At 41.8% G+C, this 24,420-nt stretch overlaps 1 protein-coding gene across 2 annotated transcripts in view; it reads right to left on the bottom strand.

The window, feature by feature from the left end:
* The window catches only part of VPS50 (VPS50 subunit of EARP/GARPII complex), a 2,487,651-nt gene that overhangs the window by 2,053,105 nt on the left and 410,126 nt on the right, over positions 1-24,420 (bottom strand). For both annotated transcript variants that reach the window (XM_044067641.1, XM_044067642.1), the window contains exon 4: positions 24,324-24,395. In XM_044067641.1, the coding sequence (XP_043923576.1) occupies positions 24,324-24,395 (72 nt within the window). The remainder of the gene's footprint in view (positions 1-24,323; positions 24,396-24,420) is intronic.

The raw sequence follows: 24,420 nt of genomic DNA on the forward strand, positions 1-24,420 counted from the left end.
CTTGGTTCTATTTGGGATGGCACGATTCATGCATGAGTGGATGTGCTCGTACAGTGCCTTATGTAGGATTCAGCAGTTGAACTTTCAGTTCCTGTCTGCATGGGTGTCATGAAGTTTGTCACTTCTGACTTGAGTAGCATGAAGTTGGCTTTGGAGAAGATTTTATGGAGGTTTCCTTACTGGGGGGTGGATGTGGATGTTAAGGGTGATTAGCTTATGGTCAGACCTGACTAAAGAGGGGGTGACCAAAGGTGCAGAGCATCAATTTCCCATGCTGGTAATGACCAGGTCTAGGACATTGGAGCCCCTGGTGGGACTATGGATTAGTTGATCCAGGGCGTTGGAATTTATGAATTCCAAGAACCGTTGGGCAAAGGTGTTGGTACATGAGTAGTTTTCCCAGTTAATGGCAGGGTAATTAAAATCACCCAGTATTAGGGTGTTTGGTTCTATCTTAATATTTTCCAGTATGTTTAGAAAGGTGTAGTGAGAATCTTGGGGTATGGTGGGGGATCTGTAGCAAGCTACAATTTGGATTGCAGTCTTACCTAGTGTTAGTTGCACCTGGAGAATTTCAGACACATTGTGTTGGGCAACTAGCCTGTTGGTGTGAATATCCTTGGTGAATATTGACACTCCTCCACCTTTGGTGTTTCAATCCTGGTTTGGTGGCCGAACAGTGTGGTAGGAGTTGTAGCCTGGTATTGCAGGGGTGCTCTCTGGAGCCTTGAACCAGATTTCAGTTACTGCACAGATATCTATGTTCTACATTTTTAGGAGTGCCTCGAGAGAGTGCATTTTGAGGTTTAGACTTCTAGCATTGAGTAGCATTACCTTCAGATTTTGCATGCTTGTACCGGTTATGGTGGTGGTTTTGTCCTTTAAACTTTGCCTAAAAAGGCACTATAGGGGTGCCAAGAGCCTTAGCCAGTAACCTGAATCCCAGGGGCGACAGGTGCAGACCATCTCTGGCAAAGCATCGTGGTCTGTCAATCATGTTGTCCCAGGCAGACAGATACTGGATCCCCTTTGAATGACACCAGAAGCTTAGCCAATTGTTGAAGTCAATAATTTTGTCCTTATATTGTGGTATCATTCTGGGCGAAGGCAGGATGCTACTCAGGGCTAGGGTCACACCTGCCTGGGCCACATGATTCGAGAGGTCTTCCATGTCTCTTTTCATGTAGTCCAGGGAGGTATGTCTCAAGTCATTCACTCCAATATGGACAATGACAGAGTCATATTTGTACTTACTGTGGAGTGACTTGTGGAGTGACTTGAGTGCATGCGTTATGTGGCGGATCCTGGCACCAGACAGGCAGCTGACTGTAATTTTCTCCTTGTTCAACCTGGTGAGAGGGACACCAGTGTGCCGGACTATAGAGTCACCTATGACTAAAGTGTTAGGTACATTGTCTTGCCTTAGGGGCTGTTGCTGGGTGGCACACTGGTGTTGTGAACTATGTGACACTTTGGTTGTGATTGGTGTTTGTTTGTGTTTCAGCTTCAGAGGTCCTTGTTGCTTGGGCAGGTTACAGTTAAGGGCTTCTGCATATGTGGATTTAGTGTTGCTATATGTGGGTGTTGGTGGTGTGGGTTTAGAAGGGCTATGTGTTGCTTGAGGTGTAGTGTGGGTGATAACCTTCTCCTCTTGACGGTCTAGAACAATCTTGGGTGGAGAGAGCTTTGCTTCCATTTTGGCTATGCAAGTGCATCTCTCACAGGTTGTAGTGTTGGGTGGTAGGAGGAGAGAGTTGTCTGTGTACATGAGGCAATTGCTGCATTGCCCCAGTATGCCCAGATTCACCAGGTGGCCAGGAGAAATCACCGGAAGCTGACCCTTGGACATGTCTGGTTTGGTGCTTTTTTTTTTTTTGTAAAGTGCAGGAGCTGTTTTCCCTTCCGTTAGCAAGGTACTTTGCAATTATAGGCTGTTTAGTGCTTACTATTAATTTCTCCTTATTAACAAGGAGAGTTGAGTGATTGTATCAGTTTAAGGCTTCCTAGTGCTTTCCAGCAGGTATTAGAGAAAGTGCTAGTTACAAGGATGCTTAAAGGTAAGATGAAAAAAAAATGCACACTGCAGTGTGCACTAGAGAAGTTAGATGTGAAAGCAGGTAACTTAAGTTTTACCTGTTTAAAAAGTTAAGGTTTAGTGGAGAGTTACTATTTTTAAAACAGCAAGATGGATTGAAAGAGGTGGTCACTTTTGTATTCTGGTACTATGGAATACAGTAGGATGGCCAATAAATTTAAATAGTTGAAGGGGAGGGATTTCAAAAATGATGATTTTCTGATTACTCATACAAGCCAGCGAAAGTAGAGAGGAAATGAGATATATCTTATGAATGAGTCCTTAATTGATCAGTTCTAATTTCTGCCTGACTCAGTTCTAATTTCTGCCTGACTCAGAAGAGAGATAGCTGTGGTCTCTTTTGACATTTTAATATGCTGTTAAAGCAGAATGCAAGTAAAACACAAGGTAAAGAAAACAAACCACAGTATTCAAAATATAGAAAGGCGATAAAGTAATACAAAAATACAAAAAATAAAAACAAACTAACATTTCCTTCACAGCAAAGTGTAGCAGAGTCTGGATGAGCCTTTTTGTTAAAGCTCTGAAATGTTTTATTTTACCCCTTAAATAGAAGGTTTAGTTCTTCACCCACTCAGTTAACAAATGATTAACCTTAAGTGACCTCTTCTACCTTATGAATGAGTCCTTAATTGATATGTTCTAATTTCTGCCTGACTCAGAAGAGAGAGAGGTGTGGTCTCTTTTGAAGTTTTAATATGCTGTTAAAGCAAAATGCAAGTAAAACACAAGGTAAAGAAAACAAGCCACAGTATTCAAAATATAGAAAGGCAATAAAGTAATACAAAAATACAAAAAAATAAAAGCAAACTAACCTTTCCTTCACAGCAAAGTGTAGCAGAGTCTGGATGAGCCTTTCTGGTACAGAGGACGTCTGCCTAGAAACCAGAGATTGCATGGGGTTCAGATGGTTCCTCAGAAAACGCAGGTCCCCCCTGGTGCCTGAATAGCCTCTGCAGACATGCTGTCAACTAAGGATAATGCAGCATCCTTAGATGTATTCGCAACATCCGGAGTGACAGATCTGGGTCCAGATCCTGGAGCCAAGCCGGAGTCGGCCACAAGTTGGAGATTAGTCTGAAGAGGCTCAGCACTAGATGAAGGCCATAAGGTACTGGCCTTCTTTTTTGGTGGTTCTGCGGAGAGGTCTGAGGAACCTGACATTTGTAAGGTAAGCGGCTTCAGACGTTGGTTTTCAAGGTAAAGATTAAGCGCATGCAAGCGACTAAGTAGTGTCTTAGGCAAAAATGCCTGGCACATAGGGCAGGCCTTGTAGTCGTTCGACCGTTCCAAACAGAAAAGGCACTTTTCCTGGGCATCCTTATGAGGGATCTAGCAGCCGCACTGACACTTACCCTTTCTGGATGACATGAACAAGCAATACTAAATTATAGAAGAACTGAAAAGATCCCCAACTGGGTACTTATATTACACAACAAATCCATTGTCAGTGGTAGCAGAAACACCTGGCGTACGACTGGCTGCTGAAAAGTTCTAAAGGTTGGTGCATGCCGATGTGACCTTTATGGCCCATGTATTCTTGGCCACGTCAGACATCTCACGCACTTTGGAGGGACTGAAAGCTTTTGGATACTGGCCGTACTTACACGAGACTAGAGGAGTAAACCCATATGCAGAATACTGCAACATGGGAATAGAAGAACATTACCACAGATACTCTAGCCAATACTCAAGATTGTATTTAGTAAAAAATGCATATGTCTAGGAGGGTTGTGGGTGCTATCCTCAGTAAGAATTTACTGTGCCCCATCCACTCATCCAGGTTCCTTTTGAACAGTGTTATACAGGTGCTCTGCTTCACATGAATTGTCATCCTATTCCAAAGACGCGGCAGTCACTGGGAAAAAATCTGTCCCTCCAGCATGTCCTATTCAAGTTGCAGGCCATATTTAGGTCCCTGGAATGGGTAGCTCTAGTCCCATTTGTTTTACAGATGTGCAGCAAATTCATTAGGCTTGGGTCAGAGATTGTTCTGTATGCCAGGCATAAGTCTCCCCTAAGAAGCCTATACGATACTGAGTATAGTGGCAGGGACTTTAGTCAGTCTATGTAAGGCACATGCTGCATTCCCTTGATCTTTTCAATTAAAAACCCTGCTGAGGTCTTTCCAATTGCTTCAGGTGCTTTGTACAGTACATGCCGAAAGGAGTGTTATGCTCAATTATGGACCTGATTAGTGATGAATATAGAGGAGTTATAACCTCCTTTGCTCTAGAGGTGATGTCTTTGCTAATCAACTGTGCTATGTAGAAAGCCTTCCTTACTACAGTAGACACATGGTGGTCAAAGTTAAGGTCACAGTCTACTTGTGGTCCCAGATCTCTTACTACTTCATAGGTACACGGGTATTGTTGTGAATTTGATAGTCTGAGGGGACAATGATTTTACGAAAGGGAATGGTGATGCACTTCTTTGCATTCAGTTCGAGACTGTGACAAAGACACCAGTGGTTGGTCTGCATAAGATCCTCTTGAAGTATACTGACATTATTTGAAGGATTCAATAACTGCACCCAGTTTGAAGCTGTCCACAAACTTGGTCAGCCACAGTCCCTTAGTTTTGGCCAGAAACTCTGAGAAGTATACACGAAACAGTAGGTGGTCCAGCAGTGACAGTTGTGGCACACCGCTGCTGACAGGTCGGCTGGTTGATGTGCAGTCACCCCTTTGATAGTGTGACCGGTTTGTGAGCCAGTTGGCAACCATCTAACAAAGGAATTTACTAAGTTTATCGGCAATGTCAGAGTGTGGGATTGTGTCAAAGGCCTTTGGCAAGTTGAGGTATGCTGCGTGCACAGATTTTCCCTCATCACTGGCCCTGGTTACATTTTCAAAGAAATCCACCAGGTTTAACAGGCAGGAACTGCCCTTGATGAAAGCAAACTGGGTCGGATCCAGGGTTTGGAGGTCATCTATGTCTTTATTTATGAGGTCCATGATGATACGTTCCATGGCTCTACAAATAAGGCTGGTAAGACTTATGGGTCTTTAATTCCCTGGGTCTGCTGTTAAGCCATCTTTGTGGAGGGGAATAACTGTTGTGGTTCTCCATTCCGCAGGAACATAGCCTGCGATTAGGCTGTGACTGACTAGGATACTTAATGGTGATGCAAGTTCATGTTTCAGTTGTTTAGAAGATAGCCTGGAATGCCATCTGATCCCACAGAGGCTGCATTTTTTGCCTTAGACAATGACCGGCTCTTTGGATATATAGGGTGGAGGGGAAGTTTGGGGTAAGGTTCATAATAAGGTTGGAGGGGATAAAGGAGTGAAATTTTCACCAAATCTTTGTGCTAGCAGGCTTGATATCTCTGCGGGATGTGTGTGTGTGTGTGTGTGTGTGTGTGTGTGTGTGTGTGTGTGTGTGTGTGTGTGTGTGTGTGTGTGATACCGTTAGTCACTAGTTCTGCACATGCTTGGATCCTACTTTTAAGCTACGTATGTAACTGTAAAAGACCTTATGGTTATCCTTGGCTGTGATTGCTAAGTTTTTCTCAAAATTACCCTTAGAGGATTTGACATGTTGTCTAATTTACCTGTTGAGGTTGAGAAGGGTGCTTTTTCATTGTTGGGGCCTCACCTTAGAGGCAACTTTTTAACTTTTCGTGTTTGTTGCAAGGTTTGTTGATGTTTTACTTGGGACTCTGGCTTTGATTCTCTCTGGAACAGCTGTGTCAATACGCTTATACAAGTGATGGTACAGGGCTTTAGTATAAGCTTTGGTGTAGTTAGCACCTCCAGCTGGGGGTGGGGCATGAAATGCATTTAGTATAGTTTGCTTTGGTTCAGTTTTTTAGTCTGACTTCGCCCTTTCTGAGTTCTGGTGTAAGTGCCAGTTTGGAGGCAATTGATTTGTGGTCAGATTTAACTAATGAGGGTCCGGCAGTAGCAGTGGTGCATCTGTTTGTCAAGTTAGTGAGGACCAGATCTAGTATGTTTGTTCCTCTTGTTGGGGTTTGAACAATTTCTTCCAGGGCATTTGAGGTCAACAAACTCAAGGAACTTTTGTGCAACTGATCAAGGCTAGAGTAGGTTTCCCAGTTGATGGTGGGATAATTGAAATCCCCCATGATCAGAGTGTTTGGCAATATTTGGATTGACTCCAGTGTGGTCAAGTAGGCCTCATGTGCATCATGATCCATGGTGGGGGGGGATCTACAACTAGCTATGACTTGAATGGGGGTCTTATCCACAGTAATCTGAACTTGGAGTAACTCCATGTAATTGTCCAGTCTAACTAGTTGGGATGTGAATTTGTCTCTAACATTGATAGAAACACTGCATCCTTTGGTTCTCACACATTTGTTTTGCAGTCTGAAAGTGTGGAAGGCACTGTAGCTTTACAAGGCCAGGGTACTCTCTGGGGCCTGCACACACATCTACATCCTCCAGTGACAGAAGTGCTTTCAGGGTGTGCAGTGTTTGGTTTAAGCTCCTATCGGATTGCAGCATAACCTTTATTTTTGTTATGGTTAGTAAACTTCACATCTGCAATTTTGTTTTTGAGACCTTGCCTAAGAAAGGCAATATGGGGGAGGCAAGAGCATTTGCCAGCAGCTAAAAGCCTAGTGGTGCCAGGTGCAAACTGTCTCTGGTAATGCAGCAAAGTTTTTCTAGCATGTCATCCCAGGCTAACAGAAACTGGATCCCCTTTGAATGACATAAAAAATAAAGCCAATTATTAAAATCTATCATTTTTGTTTATACTGTAGCATCATTCTAGGTGAGGGTAACATGCTGCTCAAGGCTAAGGACATACCTGCCTGGGACACATACTCAGAGAGCTCAATCATATCTCTCTTCCACTGAGGTACATCTCAGGCCATTCACTCCAAGATGAACCATGACAGTGTCATAACAGTAACTGTTGTCGAAAGACCCGAGTGCATGCATGATCTGACAAATCCTGGCACCATACAGTAAGGCGACCCTTATCTAACCTGGTGAGTGGGACATCCATGCGTCTCACTATGGAGTCTCCAATGACAAGAAAATTTGTTTGAGTGTTATGCCTTAAGGGCTTGGAAGGTGAGACACTGGTGTTGCTATGTGTCTTGGGTGATGCGTGAACTGTGTTAGTTGTAGCGGTCTTTTGTTTTGGAGGTCTCTGGTGTTTCGGTTAAGTTTTTTGAGAGAACCTCCATGAACCCTGATTTATGCATTGGATGCGTACTACATGTATGAGTAGTGGTGAGTGAGTTGAAAAAGTACAATTGTGTACACTTACCATAAATGTAGATGTTCGAGTGTATTCACTGTTGCAGTCATTACATTTGGGTTATCCGCTTGCAGGTAGCCCTCAGTCGGCCTGATTAACAAAGTCTTGAGTCCTGAATCGGTTGCTGTCCCTATTCCATGACGTCAGGTCATCAGGGGTATAAAACATGCAGCCGATGCCATTACATCAGTTTTTCTTGGCCCAGATGTCAGGTGCCCCCCTAATGGGAAGCAATTAAACATAAAAGCACAAAGATATACCTCCAACAAAAAAGCAAATACACCAAAAAGGTTTTTAAGCATAGTACATGAAAGTAGAGGTATAGCCAAAAGAACTTAGGGGGCTGGAGGGAGGGTAACCAGGACTGCAACAGTGAATACACTCGAACATTTACATTTATGGTAAGTGTACACGACTGTACTATGTTCTTCATGTTTCACTGTTGCAGTCATTACATTTGGGTAGATTCCCAAAGCTATGGTTGGGAGGAGGAATTTAGATAGCATTAGGGCCAGCTATAAGGCCCTGCAAGACTGCAGTGGCAAAGCCAGCTCTGGATTTAGAGAAAATTGGCAAATTATAATGCTTGGTGAAAGTATGTTAAGAACTCCAGGTAGCAGCTTCTAGGATGTCCCTGGTAGGGACGCCTCTGAGAAAGGCTGTAGAGGTAGATGCAGCCCTGGTGGAGTGAGGTCTGATCCTCTGGGGGATAGGTTTTCCATGGTGCTTATAGCAGAAATTAATGCAATGGCTTAGCCATTTAAAAATGGTTTGCTTTGAAATAGCCTTCCCTTCTGCCCCTGCAGCAAATGCCACCAGCAGTTGTTCAGATTTACTTTGAGGTTTAGTCCTGTCCAAGTAGAATCTAAGTTGTCTGTGCACATCTAAGGAATGCAGTATCTGTTCCCCTTTATTCTGTGGATTGGGAAAGAAGGTTGGCATATCAATGGACTGATTAAGAGCCACACTGGATACCACCTTGCGCATAAAGGATGGACTGGTTCTGAGGGGCACCCTGTCCACATGAAAGATGATGAAAGGCTCCACTGCCATAAGGGCCTGTAATTCAGATACCCTTCTAGCTGAAGTGATTGCTAAAAGGAAAGCCATTTTCCAAGAAAGAAATTTTAAGTCTGCAGTAGCAGCTGGCTAGAAAGGAGGTAGAGTGAGTTTCTCCAAGACAAAGTTAAGGCTCCAGGCTGGCGTTGGAGCTCTCCTGGGTGGTCTCAAATTTTTGGCCCCTCTGAGGAACTGCTTGAGCAGTGGATGAGAGAAGAGGGGAGGTTCTGTGTTATAATGAGCTGTGAAGCATCTCAGTTAAGTATTGTAAAATCCGAGGTAAACTGGGCACTGCTGTGCTCATCCCTTGAGATTGGTTCCAGACACAGAACCTTTTCCATTTTTCAGCATAAGATTTTCTAGTACTAGGCCTCCTTGCCACTAAAATGATATCCATCAAAGGTTTGCTGAGGGATGGTAAAGGAGAGATTAAGTAATTAGCCAGGCTGCAAGGTTCAGTGTTGGAAGCTGAGGGTGCAGAATCTGGTTCTCCTGCTGAGACAGCAGGGAAGGAGTCTGAGGCAGGTGCCATGGAGATAACCACGACACACTGCACAGGAGGGGGTACCAGTGTTGGTGCAGCCAGTCTGGAGCAATCAAAATCATCCTTGGTTTGTCCTGTTTCATTTTTAGTAGTACTTTGGAGAGCAGAGACAGAGGGGTGAAGACATAGACTGATAGGTTTTTCCAGCTGAAGGGCAGAGCATCCACTTTCCTGGCTTGTTTGTGGGGAGTCCTTGTGCAAAATGTGTCCAATTGGTAGTTCTGGGGAGAGGCAAACAGGACTATATCTGGGCTCCCCCATTTGCTTGTCAACATGTTGAAACTCCTTGGTTCCAGTTTCCACTCGTGTGGGTCCATGAAGTTTCTGCTTAGTCCATCTGCCAGTGTATTGAATTTTCCTTGCAGGAATTGAGCTTGTAGGTGCACTTGGTAGCTTAAGGCTGTGTTCCACAATGCCATGGCTAGTCTGCAGAGGGGGTAAGAATGTGTACCCCCCCTGCTTGTTTATGTACCACATAACAGTGGTGTTGTCTGTCTTTACCATTAGTTGTCCTGGAAGAATGTGGTCCTTGAAGGCGGTCAGAGCATTCTGTACAGCTAACATTTCTTTTTGGCTGATATGCAGGAGCATTTGACTTGGGTTCCATTTGCCCTGAATGCACTTCCCTGCCAGGTGAGCCCCCCATGCATAGTCTGATGCATCTGTTGTTAGGGTTTGGACGGCAAGGGGTGGTGTGAAAGGTAGTCCCTTGTTTTGGTGGCAGGCCTCTACCCATCATAGGAACTCTAGGCATAGGCAAGGTATGATAGTACTCATTGTTTCTAGGTCTTGAGAATGTTGACACCATAGGCTTTTTAGATACCACTGTAGTTTCCTCATATGCAGTCTTGCATATGGAATTAGAAGAATGCAGGAGGCCATGAACCCCAAAGCTTGCAGTATTTGTCTTGCAGATAGCAGGGTTTTTGTGGCCACTTGTTTGAAGTAGGTTGTCAAATTAATTTGCTTTTCTGGCGTGAGGTAAGCCATCTGGGAAGTTGTATTCAAGCTTGCTCCCAGGAATATAATTTGTTGACAGAGTATCGGGTGTGATTTCTTTTCGTTTATGGTATACCCCAGACAAGTTAGAACCCTTTTTACAAAGGCCAGATGATTCAAAAGTATATCCTGGCTTTCTTCCTGAATTAGATAATCGTCCAGGTATGGGTATATTTGAATATTTCTTTGCCTACAAAATGCAATAACTGGAGCTAGGCACTTTGTGAATACGCTGGGCGCAGTAGATAAGCCAAAGGGCAGTGCAGAGAACTGATAGTGTGTGTAGCCTGCTTTGAAGCGTAAGTATCTTCTGCAAGATTCCCTGATTGGGATGTGCAGGTATGCTTCTTTTAAATCTAGTGTTGCCAACTAGGCATCTTTGCCTAGCATAGGAAGTAATTGGTGAAGAGTCAGCATTTTGAATTTTGGAATCTCCAAAAAGGTGTTTAGAGTAGACAGGTCCAGGATAGGATGCCATGAATTGTCTTTTCTGGGTACCAGGAAAAGTCTTGAGTAGAAACCTTGTCCCTTTTCCTCTTCTAGTACCAGCTGAATAGCCCCCATGCATAAGAGAGAAAGTACTTGTTTTGGGCCTCTGCCCACTGATTTGGGGGTAGGTCCGGCCACCCACTTGGTGTTGGCAACGTGTGGAAGTGAAATCTGTATCCCTGGGACACTATATTTAAAACGCATTTCTCCTGGGTAATGAGTTTCCAATTCTTTGCATGAAGAGCAATCTTTCCCCCCAAAGGGGCAGTCAGTTGATAAGTGCTTGGAAATTTTAAAAGGAAGTCATTGAGACAGTTTACCATATGGGGGGAGTCTTATTATTCCTAGACTTGGAAGTGGAGGCCCCCCACTGCTTAGTTCTGTGAGTCCCCTGGGACTGAAACTTGGGGATTTTGCTGTGTCTGGGTTTGGCTTGAAAAGACCTGGAAGGGGCTGGAAAGGACCAATTCTTAAAGGGACAGTGCCTACTAAATCTAGAAGGCTGAACTTGTAAAAAATCTTTAACAGTTAGCATAGATTTAGCTTTATCTTCCATCTTTTTAAGAACTTCCTCAACCTTGTTGCCAAACAGGCGGTCCTGATTTAAAAGAGCATCCAACAATTTAGCTTTAACATGGTCAGGCAAAGATTGCTCCTTAAGCCAAGCATGCCTTCTGAGCACAGACCCAGTAACAGTAGCCCTGCAAGAGGCCTCTAATGAATCAAAACCACATTGAAAAGTATGTTTTCCAACTTGTTCGGCAGAATGCATTAAATCCTGTAATTTTTTAATTTCCACAGAGTCAGGAATCAGCATCATTTTCTGTTTAAGCAGTCCAATAACATGCTGCTGATATTTTAACATATGAAACTGGCAGTTTAAAGCCCTAATGGCCAAGATTGCAGAAGTGTAAACATTCTTACCCCATCTATCCAGTGCCCTGGAGTCTCTATCAGAAAGGCTAGAATGTTTAGCAGTAGAAGCCTTAATGCCCTTGGGCCCCTGTGAAATAGTCTCTAGATCTGCAATAAGATTTTTGAAAAGGAACTTGTGGGACTCAGGGACCCTGTAGTATCGGTCAGGTTTTCTGGGAGCAGGAGGCAGGGAATCAGGGGTCAAAGTAGATTCAGAGAAAGCATCATCAACAATGTCTAGTACAGGAGGAATAGCTAAAGGCCTATGCTGAGGTAGGAGAAGGAAATCCCTAAGCCTCTTTTTTGAATCAGAAAAATCCTGGCTTTCCCAGTGGAAATGCTCCCTTAAGAGTATGTAAGGTTTCCCCAAAAGAAAAATCCTCAGGAGGGGAAGCAGAGGGAATAGAGTCCCCTGCATCAGAATCCTCATAAGTAGGTAAGGGCAAATCCAGATCATCAGAAGAGTCAGAAAAAACAGAATCCTGATCAGAAGATTCATAATCAACTTCAGTCCTAGGCCTCTTAGAAGGGGGGGGGGGGTTGGCTACCCCTGATTAGAGTTATTAGATCTTCAGTCATTCTTATCATTTGTTTTTTAGGCATAGAGGCCTGAGTATGTGGCCTGGGCATTGGTTATTTAGACATGGATCGAGATTTATGCCTAAGTAATGAAGAAGGCGTTGATTTAATATGCAAGTCCATAGGCCTGAATACACCCTCAGAAGCCAGTGCCTGCACATCGGCACTGGACCCATCCAAGGTAGAAACATCCGTGGATTCCATAGTTGAAGCATCTCGCGGCATACCGGACTCAGAATGGGTCTCAGTAGAGGCCTGTGAATCAGAAAGCGGGTATCAGGGGCTGCGAAAGCATCTCACTGAGTACCGGCAAACTGGCAACTGGCTTAGGAGAAGTGTCATCGGCAGTTTTGGACCTCAGCGGCCTGTCTCTGTCTTTATCTTTGCTTTTTTTCGGAATCCAGATAGTCGGATGGCTAACCGATGACATTTCTGGATAATTAAACAGAGAACCGAAATATTTAGAGGCGAAAATATACAGACGGATAGTACGCTGATTAAATAAAGCACAAAACCGACAGCAAGGTATGTCGTGGTCAGGGCCTAGGCAAGGAATACAGTACGAATGAAAATCTTTATGAGGTATTTGCTTTCCACAAGTAATGCAATTATTAACTTTTACTGACATCGGTAAGGAGCAAGAAAAAGTTTCCCTAACGGGTATTTAGTTTTAGTTTAAGACTTCGGTTCTGAAACTCGAAAACAAAAATTTCAGGAGTCGGCCAACCGACACTTGTGAACTGCTTCTGCTTCGGGCACCGCACGGCAAGAAAGACTGATGTAATGGCATTGGCTGCATGTTTTATACACCTGACGACCTGATGTCATGGAAGAAGGGACAGCAACCAACGCAGGACCCAAGACTTTGTTAATCAGGCTGACTGAGGGCTACCTGCAAGCAGATAACCCAAATGTAATGACTGCAACAGTGAAACACGAGGAACATCTCCTCTGAGTGTGAGAGGGCAGGGATTCAAGATTCTTGGTGTAGATACATCTCTTACACTCCGTACTACATACAGTTGTCAGTGTGCGAGGCAGTTGCTACACTGCCTCAGGAGACCCAAGTCAACAAGGCTGGTATGAGAAATAAGGGCAGTCCAACTGTTCATAATGCTAGGTTTGAAGAACTGTATCAGAAAAGGGGTGCTTTCAGGACTGATATAGGAGGTGCTATGCAGATGGATATTTCTGAGGGGGGTTTTGGCTGGTGGTTTAATAGGTCACAGCTCACTAGTAATACTTCTTAGACATGAGATGTACTAAAAATGAGGACTACACTAATGTACTAAAGCTGTATCTAAGAGAAAAATAGTAGAAGTCATCTGTCCGCTATGGCGCAAAATTGCAAGGCTGTGCACAGTGCTGCGCGATGCACAAACAAACAAAACCCGCTCAAACACAGGGCTTAAATACCAGAAGCTAAAAACTTTAAAAAAAAACTTTAAAAAATTTAAAAGACGCAATGAAGGTGCTTATACCAAGCCCAAGACCAATCACCCTTCACCAGATGGGTTCCAATCAGCATACTTCTCTCACAAGGATGCAGAAGGGCCCCTTCCAATCAAAGATGGCTTGGAAAATGTGCTCAGAATACAACAGCCACTACAAACAAACCTAGCTGTGCTAAGCTAGGAGCAAACCCGAGCCACAGGGCTCCAATCTGCTTACCCCCATGATGTCACCTAACTCCTAGGCTTGCAACAAGCTATTCCTACTCTTACACTGTTGGGACCTGACTAGCATGTTGAGGAAAACTGGGATTCACTATCATTCCCCTCATTTGCATAGGATGGCCTGCTAATGCATAGTTACATGTCTCACACTGAGCCTCCCCCCTTAGCAACCACTACTCACTGGCCATGTTGTCTTCTGTCTGCCATTGACTTGCATGGCAGAATAGTGATTTTAGTTAGAATGTTTAATTTAGGTTTATTTTGTTATTTTTCCCCCCGATCCCAGTTGCACGCCTCTGCCCTATGCTTAAACAGCCGAGATCGGCTAAAAAAAAAAAATAAAAGTAGATTTTTTTTTTATTTTTTGGGCTGTTTGCAATGCCAATGGCCTTATACTTGGCCATTGGCATGCTTCCTAGATGATATACAGCCTTTATTTGGAGCTGTCACAGCTCCGTTTTGGATTTTGCAGAAATGTACACGGTTACTAACAGAGAACATTTCTGCAGAATGCACTAGTCCTGCACGGCCGGTTGCAAGCTTCCTGGATCACAAACTCACCTCATTTGCATGGATTTCTCCTGCAAATGGGGTGATTTGCATACAGGGGCTTATCCCTTGCAGGACTAGTGCAGGAGTGCTCGTGCACGCCCCCTACAGGCTGTTCCTGGATCGCACAGCAGACATACTGCCTGCTAGGGCTCCTGCACTGATCTTGCACGCCATGCAAGGCATAGAGAATCCGGTGGACTATGTATTTAATTGATCTCCTACAAAATGTACCTCTAAAAATACTCTGCTTCATCCACTTTCAAGGCAATTCCCTTTCAGCTACCTGCAATCTGTGAACTGTAACTTACTGAATTTCCTTTCTGTAAACTCTCCTGCTCCCTCTCAGAGTTCAACAGACTAAGACCTACTGGTCAGATGACTCTAGTATTACAATAAATACCATACAACACACAAAATGAGCATGCATCTCATGTTAAAAAATACAATTTTAACTGTGGTCAGATATAACTTCAAATGAACACAAATTAATGGTGTGCTGAACATTTAAAGAACACAGTTTTCATGCATTTAGGTACTGGGTGGTCATTAACAATCAAATGATAAACTTAATCAGATAATGCAATGAACATACATCTACATGTTAAATGACTTACAAAACTTTAGAATTAGTCACCTTAAAAGTCCCCCCAGTAAGTCAGATCTTTATGCCCAACCTTTTCAAAGATTCATACACTGTTACTAGGCTAAAGGCCTGGGGGGGCCTTTCTAAGCCTAGCCAAGTATTCCCGAAAGAATAATGATGTCCTGCATCCAAATAGGGCATTGAGGGTCAGGCATTTATAAGCTACCTCTGTCCATAAGGGACATAGGTGCCAGGCCCGGTGTAAATTTCCTATTCCCCATCCACTGATCTAGGTTGGCTTAAACTGGGTAAAAGACAAACTCCGCTTCATATGGATGGGAAACCTGTTCCATAGGAGGGGCAGTCTCTGGAACACACATCTGTCTCTTCAGCATGTTCTGTTTAAGTCACAGCAATAATTCAGCTCCTTAGACCTGAATCTGGATAGGCCATATCACACACGCACTCAAGTCTTTCGAGAACATGTACTGTTATAACTCAGTCATGTTGGTGTGAACGACTTAAGACGTACCTCTCTGGGCTAGATGAAGAGACACATGACTGAGCTCTCAGACTATGTGTCTCAGGCAGGTATGTCCCTAGCCTTAAGCAGTATTTTACCCTCACTTAGGATAATGCCTCAATACAAACAGAAAATGACTGACTTCAGTAATTGGTTTAGTTTCTGGTGTCATTCTAAGAGGATCCAGTATCTGTCACCCTGGAATAACGTGATCGACAGACCTCGATGCTCTGCCGGAGATTATCTTTATCTGAAACCCCTGGGATTTCAGATACTGGCCAAGGCTCTTGCCTACCCCATAGTGCCTTTCGTATACAGTGTGTCAAGGACAGAATTCTTGATGTAAAAACTCCATCGAAAAACAACCTCAAGGTTATGCTGCTAAATGCTAGGAGTCTTAAAACAAAACTGCACTCACTGGAAGCAACCCTCACCTTGGAAGATGCAGACATTTGTGCAGTCATGGAGTCCTGGTTCAAGGCTGTTGAGAGCACCCCAGCCATACCAGGTTACACCTCCTTCCACACATTCAGACCACAAACTGAAAGCGTGAAAACTCAAGGAGGCAGTCCTATCAATATTCATTAAAGATAAATACATCTCCAGATTGTTTAAACACTATATGATTCCTTGGAGGTACTTCAGGTGGAAGTAACTGTTGGCAGGACAGCTATTCAAGTCACTGTCAACTACAGGACCCCCTCCATGAATCAGGACACCCACTCTGCCTATTTGGAACTACATGAGACTATCAAGATACATCTGAACACCATGGTTTTGGGCAACTTTAACTACCCATCCATTGAGTGGGTAAATTACTTGTGCTCAAACTCACTTACCAAAAGGTTGCTTGACTTTTATAAATCCAATGCCCTGGACCAACTGGTTGGCACCCCTACAAAAGGTGACAACATCCTGGATCTGGTGCTTATCAATATGGGGGACCACTGTTAGCACCCCCACTGTGAGGTCTTCCCTGACCACAAATAAGTCTCATTCGATGTAACTATCACACCTGACCTCCACCTCCAGCAGCAACTAAATTAAAAAACTTCTCCAAAGCAGATTACAACCTCTTACAGGATGGTATAAATAACTTCAGTGCACCCCCCTCCCCCTCAGATGGAACTGGCAACTATGCAGAGTTCTACACCAAAGTTTGTATAACTGGATTGACTCTGCCGTACCAGACAGGATCAAAACAAGTTCCTCAAGGAACAGCAAACCAGCCTGGTGGACAACTGCCATTAACAGGCTTAACAATAACAATATGGAAATGTTGTCTGAGAATAAGAGGGAGCGAGCCCTAAACTGGAAACACTCCCTCCTAACCTTAAACAATTCAATATGACTTCAACAAAGGACAACCATAAAGCATGCTTTAGTTACATACATAAGCTAAAAAGAAAGGCCCAGATTTGTGCCAAACTGGTAGTTAATGCTAACACATATACTGAGCCTGTGGACATAACTAACCTGTTGGCCGACAGGTTCTGTGAAAACTTCACTCCTCTGTTCCCACCACACTTACCCCATGACATCCCTACCACCTGTCCCCTACATTGCATCTCTGAAAAGCAGGTCATAAATGCCCTCTCTAAGGGGCCAAGAACACAACATCTACGGGACCTGATAACATCCCAGGCTGCGTTCTACAAGGGCTCCAACAAGAATTAGCAATACCATTGGGTACTCTTTTCAATCATAGTCTAAGCACCAGCTTCATCCCAGCTGAATGGGAAATGGCCGCTGTTATCCCCTTGCACAAAGGTGGTGCTTGCACTGACCATGGGAACTACAGACCTAAGCCTGACTAGCTTTATCTGCAAGCCCAATAAGTGAATCATCATGGACTTTATCAACAAAAATATAGGTAATCTCCAAACACTTGACCCTACTCAGTCTGGATTTGTCAAAGGGAGATCATGCCTGTTAAACCTGGTGGACTTCTTTGAGACCGTCACCAAGGCACTGGACGAGGGGAAATCTGTGCATACAGCCTATCTAGACTTAGCCAAGGCGTTTGACACTATCCCCCACTCAGGTGTACTTGCTCACTGAAAAACTCACCCGGCTAGGTATTAACCCTTAAATTGTTAGAAAGGTCACTAACTGGCTCACTGATAGAACCCATATAGTCAAAATAGGAGAATCCACTTCCAACAGCAGACCTGTAGCCAGTGCTGTTCCACAGGGATCAGTCCTGCGACCTCTACTGTTTGGAATCTATTTCTCCGAAGTACAAGCAAAAGCTAAAGGTCTGTGTCTGACAAAGTTTGCTGTTGACTGCAAACTGGGAGCGATCATAGAATCTCCAAATGATGTCAGCATCCTACAACAGTGTCTTACACAAACAGATGACCGGTGACAAAGTCATGACCTTAAATTCAATGCAACAAAATGTATTATCATCCCTTTCGGTAAAAGTGATGTTCCTGCTAACTACCACATCAATACCAACACCTTAAGTACATAGTCAGTGGTGAGAGACCTGGACACACAGGTTGACAGCAACCTTACCTTTGACGACCATGTCTCCACAATGGTAAGAATGGCATTCTATACTGCTCATCTCATAAGGGCATTGCCTCCAGAAATAAAAGTATTTATAACTTCCCTGTACTCTTCTCTCATCAGGCCAATAACTGAGTACAATGCCCCTTTTGGTATGTACCTTTCCAAACACCTGCAGCAACTGAAGAGACCACAAAGATTCCTCACAAGGAAAATTCAAGGTCTTCAGCATCTGTCCTATGTGGATCGTTTGAAATCACTGTCACTTTATTCTGTTTCAGACTACTCAGAGGTGATATTTTTCTTGCATACAAGGCAATCTCTGACCCTGCTTTAATGGAAATGCGGCATATCTATAAATCAAATGCTACACGGGTTACTCGCTCTAAAGACCTTAACCTGGTATGTGATTTTAATAGAACCTGCTGGAGGAAGAGGTTTGTCTCCCAGAGGTTACCATACATTTGGAACAGACTTCCACATTATGTCAAGCAAAGAACTCATTGGGCCTCTTCAAACGTAATCTGAACGACTGGATGGGTAACCGTAAATTCACCCCGGGGGTTCCACCTGTGTCCCTCTTGGACAGAGGCAATAGGTGCCAATAAGGTTAGTACCTGGTGAGGCTTGTAAGGGCCCTAGGGCCATTAGCCTAGTAACCTCCTTTGATCCTATAAATTTCTGGTAATCTTTGACTTACGAATATGCAGGAGATTCATAAGTGTGGGGTATGTGGATGCCTTGTAAGCCAGGCACAAATCAACCCTCAGCAACCTATAGCAGACTAAGTAGAGGGAAAGGGCTTTATGGCGCTCTTCAAAAGGCAGGTTTGTTATGCCTCGTATTCTTTTTGAAAGAAACCTTTCAGTCGCTCTAGTTGCTGCATATTCCTGGTCAGGTACATACCAAAGGGAGCACTGTACTCTATCACTGGTCTGATAAGGTTGGAGTACAGTGGGTTAACGATCTCTCTGGACCTACATGCCATGCTATTACTTATAAGCTGTGCAACATAAAAGGACTTCCTCATCACTGTGATCATGTGGGGGTCGAAGGTAATGTTACTGTCTACATGCGTACCCAGATCTTTGACCACTAGGTTGAGTCTTAAGGGAGTAGTACCTACATGGTAATTTGATGGGATGGTTAACTTCCCAAAGGGTTAAAGTATGCATTTCTTAGCATCGAGTTTAAGACCATGGCTTTGGCACCATTTATTAGACAGAGACGCACCTTCTTGAAGAATGCTGGTGCCTACAGGGGAGTTGATGAAAATCCTGCTTGCAATCATCTGCAAATGTATTCAGCCATAAACCTTCAGCATTTGCTTCCATTTCAGAGAAACAGATGCCAAAAAGGAGCGGGCAAAGTACAGAGCCCTGAGGGACTCCTCTAGTGACTGGCCTCTTGGTGGAGTTAGCTTCACCTATTTTGACCTCCTGGGTCCTATCAATGAGCCAAATGGCTACCCAGCAGGTGATAAAAAGGGTTTATACTTAAATTAATAAGCTTTGAAAATATATAAACTCCTAATCACTAAAGGCTGCTCAACTAAACAAAAATATTTAGAAAACAAAAAGAGCTTGGTCACCATGGAGAAACATTTATTAATTAATAAAACAATAAAACGGCATAAAAGCAGCATAGACATAGAAACAGATAAGCGCTTTCAACTCATAGAGCCTTCATCAGATCCTCCATTACTGCCAATACTCCTCCCCTTTAAAGCAAACAGCAACCAATTAAAATTAATCTAGAAAGTCCCCTCCCTTTCATCAAATAGTTAAAAGGGAGGAGACTTCCCAGATAAAATTTTAATGGGTTGTTTTTTGCATCAAAGGGGAGGAACACTAACAGTAATGCAGTATTTGAATGGGTTGAATGGTGAGGGACTCTAGTACACTGAGATAGGTAGTATGGGTTTCCTGGGACATGGAGGGGGACCTGTATGTTGCAAGGATATAGTACGGCACCCTGTTTATGGTGAGTTGCACATGTAGTAGATCCAGTGGGTCATACACTTTAACTAGTCTGGATGTGAGATTAGTCTTAATACAGACTGATACTCCCCCCACCTTTAGTTCCCTCCAGTGCAGTAGCTGGTCTAAAGGTGAGAAAGGCATTTTAACCTTGCATTGCTGCAATACTCTCAGCGACTTTAAACCATATCTCCATTACTACACAGATTTCTACACTCTCCAGAGAGAGAAAAACTTGCAGGGAGTTGAGTTTCTTGTTAAGATTTCTAGCACTGAGCAGAACCACATTCAGCTATTCCTTCATAGGTTCAGTTACGTCAGTAGGTTTCTGCACTTTGGCATTGCCTAAAAAAAGGTACTATGGGGGTGGAAATGGTCTATGCCAATATCCAAAAGTCTAGAGGGGATACGTGCAGACCATCCCTGGCAAATCAGAGCGGTCTGTCAACTAAGTCCTCTCCGGCTGTCAAATATTGTACCCGCCTGGAATGACACCAGAAGGTAAGCCAGTTGTTAAAATAATTTCCTGTTGGTAACATGGCGTCATCACTTGAGAAGGTGGTATGCTGCTCAGTGCTAGGCTCATACTTGCCTGAGACAGATAATCAGCTAGCCTGATCTTGTCTCGCTTCATATAGTCAAGGGAGGTACGTCGTAAGTCATTAACACCCACATGGACTATGACTAGTACCTGCAGTTCAATGACCTGAGTGCCTGTGTGACTTAATGGATCCTAGGCCCAAATCCATTAACTGTGACTCTCTATCAAGTAGAATACAACACAGATGAGGCACCAACTGGCACCAAGTCCAATGCTTCAACACAAAACGAAATAACAGGAATCAAGTAGTAAAGGATTTATTCTCTCTAGTGCCTCGGCCACCAACAGCCTTCAAGGAGTAAAAAAACAATACACTCCACACAATATATATACACATCATGAAGTGACAATTAAGCAATTAAACAATTGAACAATTAATATAATTAAAATTTTAAAAATACAGCATCACTATTCAAGAATACTTTTCCAACAGAATTCTACATTCAACCCCCTGGGTACCAGAGTATTATACTTTAATATAAAAATAGCTTCCTTTTTTAAAAGTATGCATCTAGCTTTGTCTTTGTCAAGATCAGATGCCATAATATGTTGTAAAACAGTCGCTTTTAAACCCACAGGGTTGCTACCATAATATTCTTTGAAGTGCTGGGCTACAGGGCTATCCTCCCTGTTATTCCGAATGTCTCTTAAATGTTCTAGCAAACTCACTTTGAACATTCTTTTTGTCTGTCCGATATAAAACTTTTCATAACTACATTTAATTGCATAAATCACCCCATTTGTTCTGCAGTTATAAACACCATTAGGTGAAAAACGAAATATTATTAATACAGGGAAAACAATTCACTGTATAAGAACAAATACTACACTTCCCACAAGGCTTAAAGCCTCTTTCCACAATTTGTGTAGACAATCTCAATTCTGGTCTAATAAATTTACTATAAACTAACAGGTCCTTTATATTCCTTCCCCTCTTAAAGGAAAAGACTAACTTTTTATTCACTAGACCTGTTAGATCTTTAAAATTCCTTAAAAATTCCCAAAAGTGCAAAATGCACTGCCTAATATTTTCACTACAAATATTATATGTAGAGACTATAAAAATTTTTTCTGACTCTATATCATAATTCATCCCATTATTCTGCTTATTCCTAAAAATTTTTTTATTATAGCTATTGTTATGATATCTAATATTAAATACCTTTTGAATGTCCTTGTTAATTAATTTGATATCATATTTTCTAGTAATGAACATATTTTTCGTTTGTTCAATTTCCCTCAAAAATGTATTTTCTTCGTTACATAATCTGGAGATTCTTAAAAACTCTCCATAGGGCAAAGAATTTATAATCTGTCACGGGTGACAACTGGTGCCCATTAAGAATTCATTAACTGTTCCAAACTTTCTATGAATACTTGTATTAATTTTATTTCCTATTTTTCCACATAAAATAACGTCCAAAAATGTAACCTGTTGCCCATATTGTAGACTATTAAACACTATACCAAATCTATTAACTTGAATGTCTTGGACAAAAGTATGCAGTAGGTGAAAGCCACCTTCACATAAGAATACCAAATCATCTATGTATCTAAAGTATGACCTAACATAGTTCTTAAAAAACAATTTATTATAGATACATTCCCTTTCAACCAAACCCATAAAAATATTAGCGTACATGGGTGCAAATGGTGCACCCATGGCTGTACCTTGAATCTGGTGAAATAATTGATTTTCACAATAAAAATAATTATGTTCTAAACAAAATTTGACTAGATCTAATATATAATGAGCAAAAGGAGTATTACCCATCTGCAGTAATATGGCCTCCAACCCAAATGCATGTTGAATGTTGGTATATAGACTTTTAACGTCTAGTGTTATCCAGTACATATCTTCTTGCCATACAATATTTTTAATTTTACTTAGAAAATCAAATGAATCTTGAATATAAGAAGGAAGTTGTTTAGCTTCCTTCAACAAAATACCATGCGATATATTTCCTAAATTATGCAAAAAGTATTTACAGGCAGAGACAATGGGACGTCCAGGTGGAGTAACATAATCCTTGTGAATCTTTGGTAAGCAATAAAAATATGCTGGACCTGTATCTTCACAAGAAAGTTTATTTTTAACATCCTTCTCACACCAGTATCCAAGTCTCAAGCCTCTTTGAATCAATGCAGCATAGTTTATTTTAGCTTGCTCTATCGAGTTAATATTCACTTTTTTATATACTGTTTCAACTTCTAATAAATCAAGGCACATTTTAAGATATTGAGTGTAATGCATTATTACAATTTTATTGCCTTTATCAGAAGGCTTAACAACCAACTCTTTTTGTTTAGATAATTTAATCAACGCTAACCATTCTTTTTTAGTTAGATTATATTGAACTTGTTTTAAATTAAAATTTTTGAACATCATATCATATTCAAATTCAATCATGGACTGAATTTTTTTAATACCCTCATGAATAGAAGGTGGCATAAACTTGCTATTATGTCCCACTGCAGAAGTATCAATCGTACAATAAGCATTAAAATCAGTGTTGCAGGAAACAAATGAGTCTATTTCAGAATAATATTCATCACTACTAAAGGTACTGTCATTCAAAGTATTATTAGTCACATCAGAACTAACACAGTTTTCAAAAAATGCCATAAATGCATTTTTCTAATTACTTTAAATAACTCAATTTTACATTCATAAAGCTTAGGTATCACAGTTGGAACAAACTTCAAACCAAAATTCAGAACAGAGAAAACATCATCTTCAAGCCTTGTGGGAAGTGTAGTATTTGTTCTTATACAGTGAATTGTTTTCCCTGTATTAATAATATTTCTTTTTCACCTAATGGTGTTTATAACTGCAGAACAAATGGGGTGATTTATGCAATTAAATGTAGTTGTGAAAAGTTTTATATCGGACAGACAAAAAGAATGTTCAAAGTGAGTTTGCTAGAACATTTAAGAGACATTCGGAATAACAGGGAGGATAGCCCTGTAGCCCAGCACTTCAAAGAATATCATGGTAGCAACCCTGTGGGTTTAAAAGTGACTGTTTTACAACATATTATGGCATCTGATCTTGACAAAGACAAAGCTAGATGCATACTTTTAAAAAAGGAAGATATTTTTATATAAAAGTATAATACTCTGGTACCCAGGGGGTTGAATGTATAATTCTGTTGGAAATGTATTCTTTAATAGTGATGCTGTATTTTTAAAATTTTAATTATATTAATTGTTCAATTGTTTAATTGCTTAATTGTCACTTCATGATGTGTATATATATATATATATATATATATATATATATATATATATATATATATATATATTGTGTGGAGTGTATTGTTTTTTTTTACTCCTTGAAGGCTGTTGGTGGCCAAGGCACTAGAGAGAATAAATCCTTTACTACTTGATTCCTGTTGTTTCGAACTGTGACTCTCTCCTTACTCAGTCAGGCAAGGGGGACATCAGTGTGCTTCACTATAGAATCACCAATGACCAGGAAATTTGTCTGTGTGCTGGTGTGCCTTAAGGGCTAAGCAGTGGAGGCATTGGATACAGTGTTACTATGTGTAGCTGTTGGTAGTGTTTTAACCGAGTGTTTACATGATGGCAGGAGGTCTTAGTGGTTTAGTAAGGCTACCCGTAAAATCCTCAGCATAAGTAGTTTGACATGTAGAGCCTTTACCCTGTGCAGTAGGCATGGTGCACGTGTCACTGACAACCTCTATAGGATTAGTTTTGGTTATATGAGAGTTTTCTGTTAAAAGTATATTTATACCTCTCGCACACATTAACTGTTTTATTAAGAATAAGTGATTAAGAATAAGACTGGCCACAGAGAGACACCTCTAGCTTTGAAGGATGTCCATTTGTGTTCCAGTTTGCAATTTCACATGCAGTAGTCATGTATATGCTTTTGTTATCAAAGTTCTACAGAAACAAAAATATTCTAGAGCAAACAAGGTAAATGTCACATAATATGTGAGAAATGTACTCACAGCTGCTTGCTGCTGTTTTAATTTGTCTCTGTACTCTTCCAGTTCCTTCAGGTTCAGAAAAGGTGGAAGCTTCTGTAAATTCAAAATAATAAGTACG

Source organism: Protopterus annectens, chromosome 3.part1, assembly GCF_019279795.1.
Source record: "Protopterus annectens isolate FY-2018-M chromosome 3.part1, PAN1.0, whole genome shotgun sequence".
NCBI lineage: Eukaryota > Metazoa > Chordata > Ceratodontiformes > Protopteridae > Protopterus > Protopterus annectens.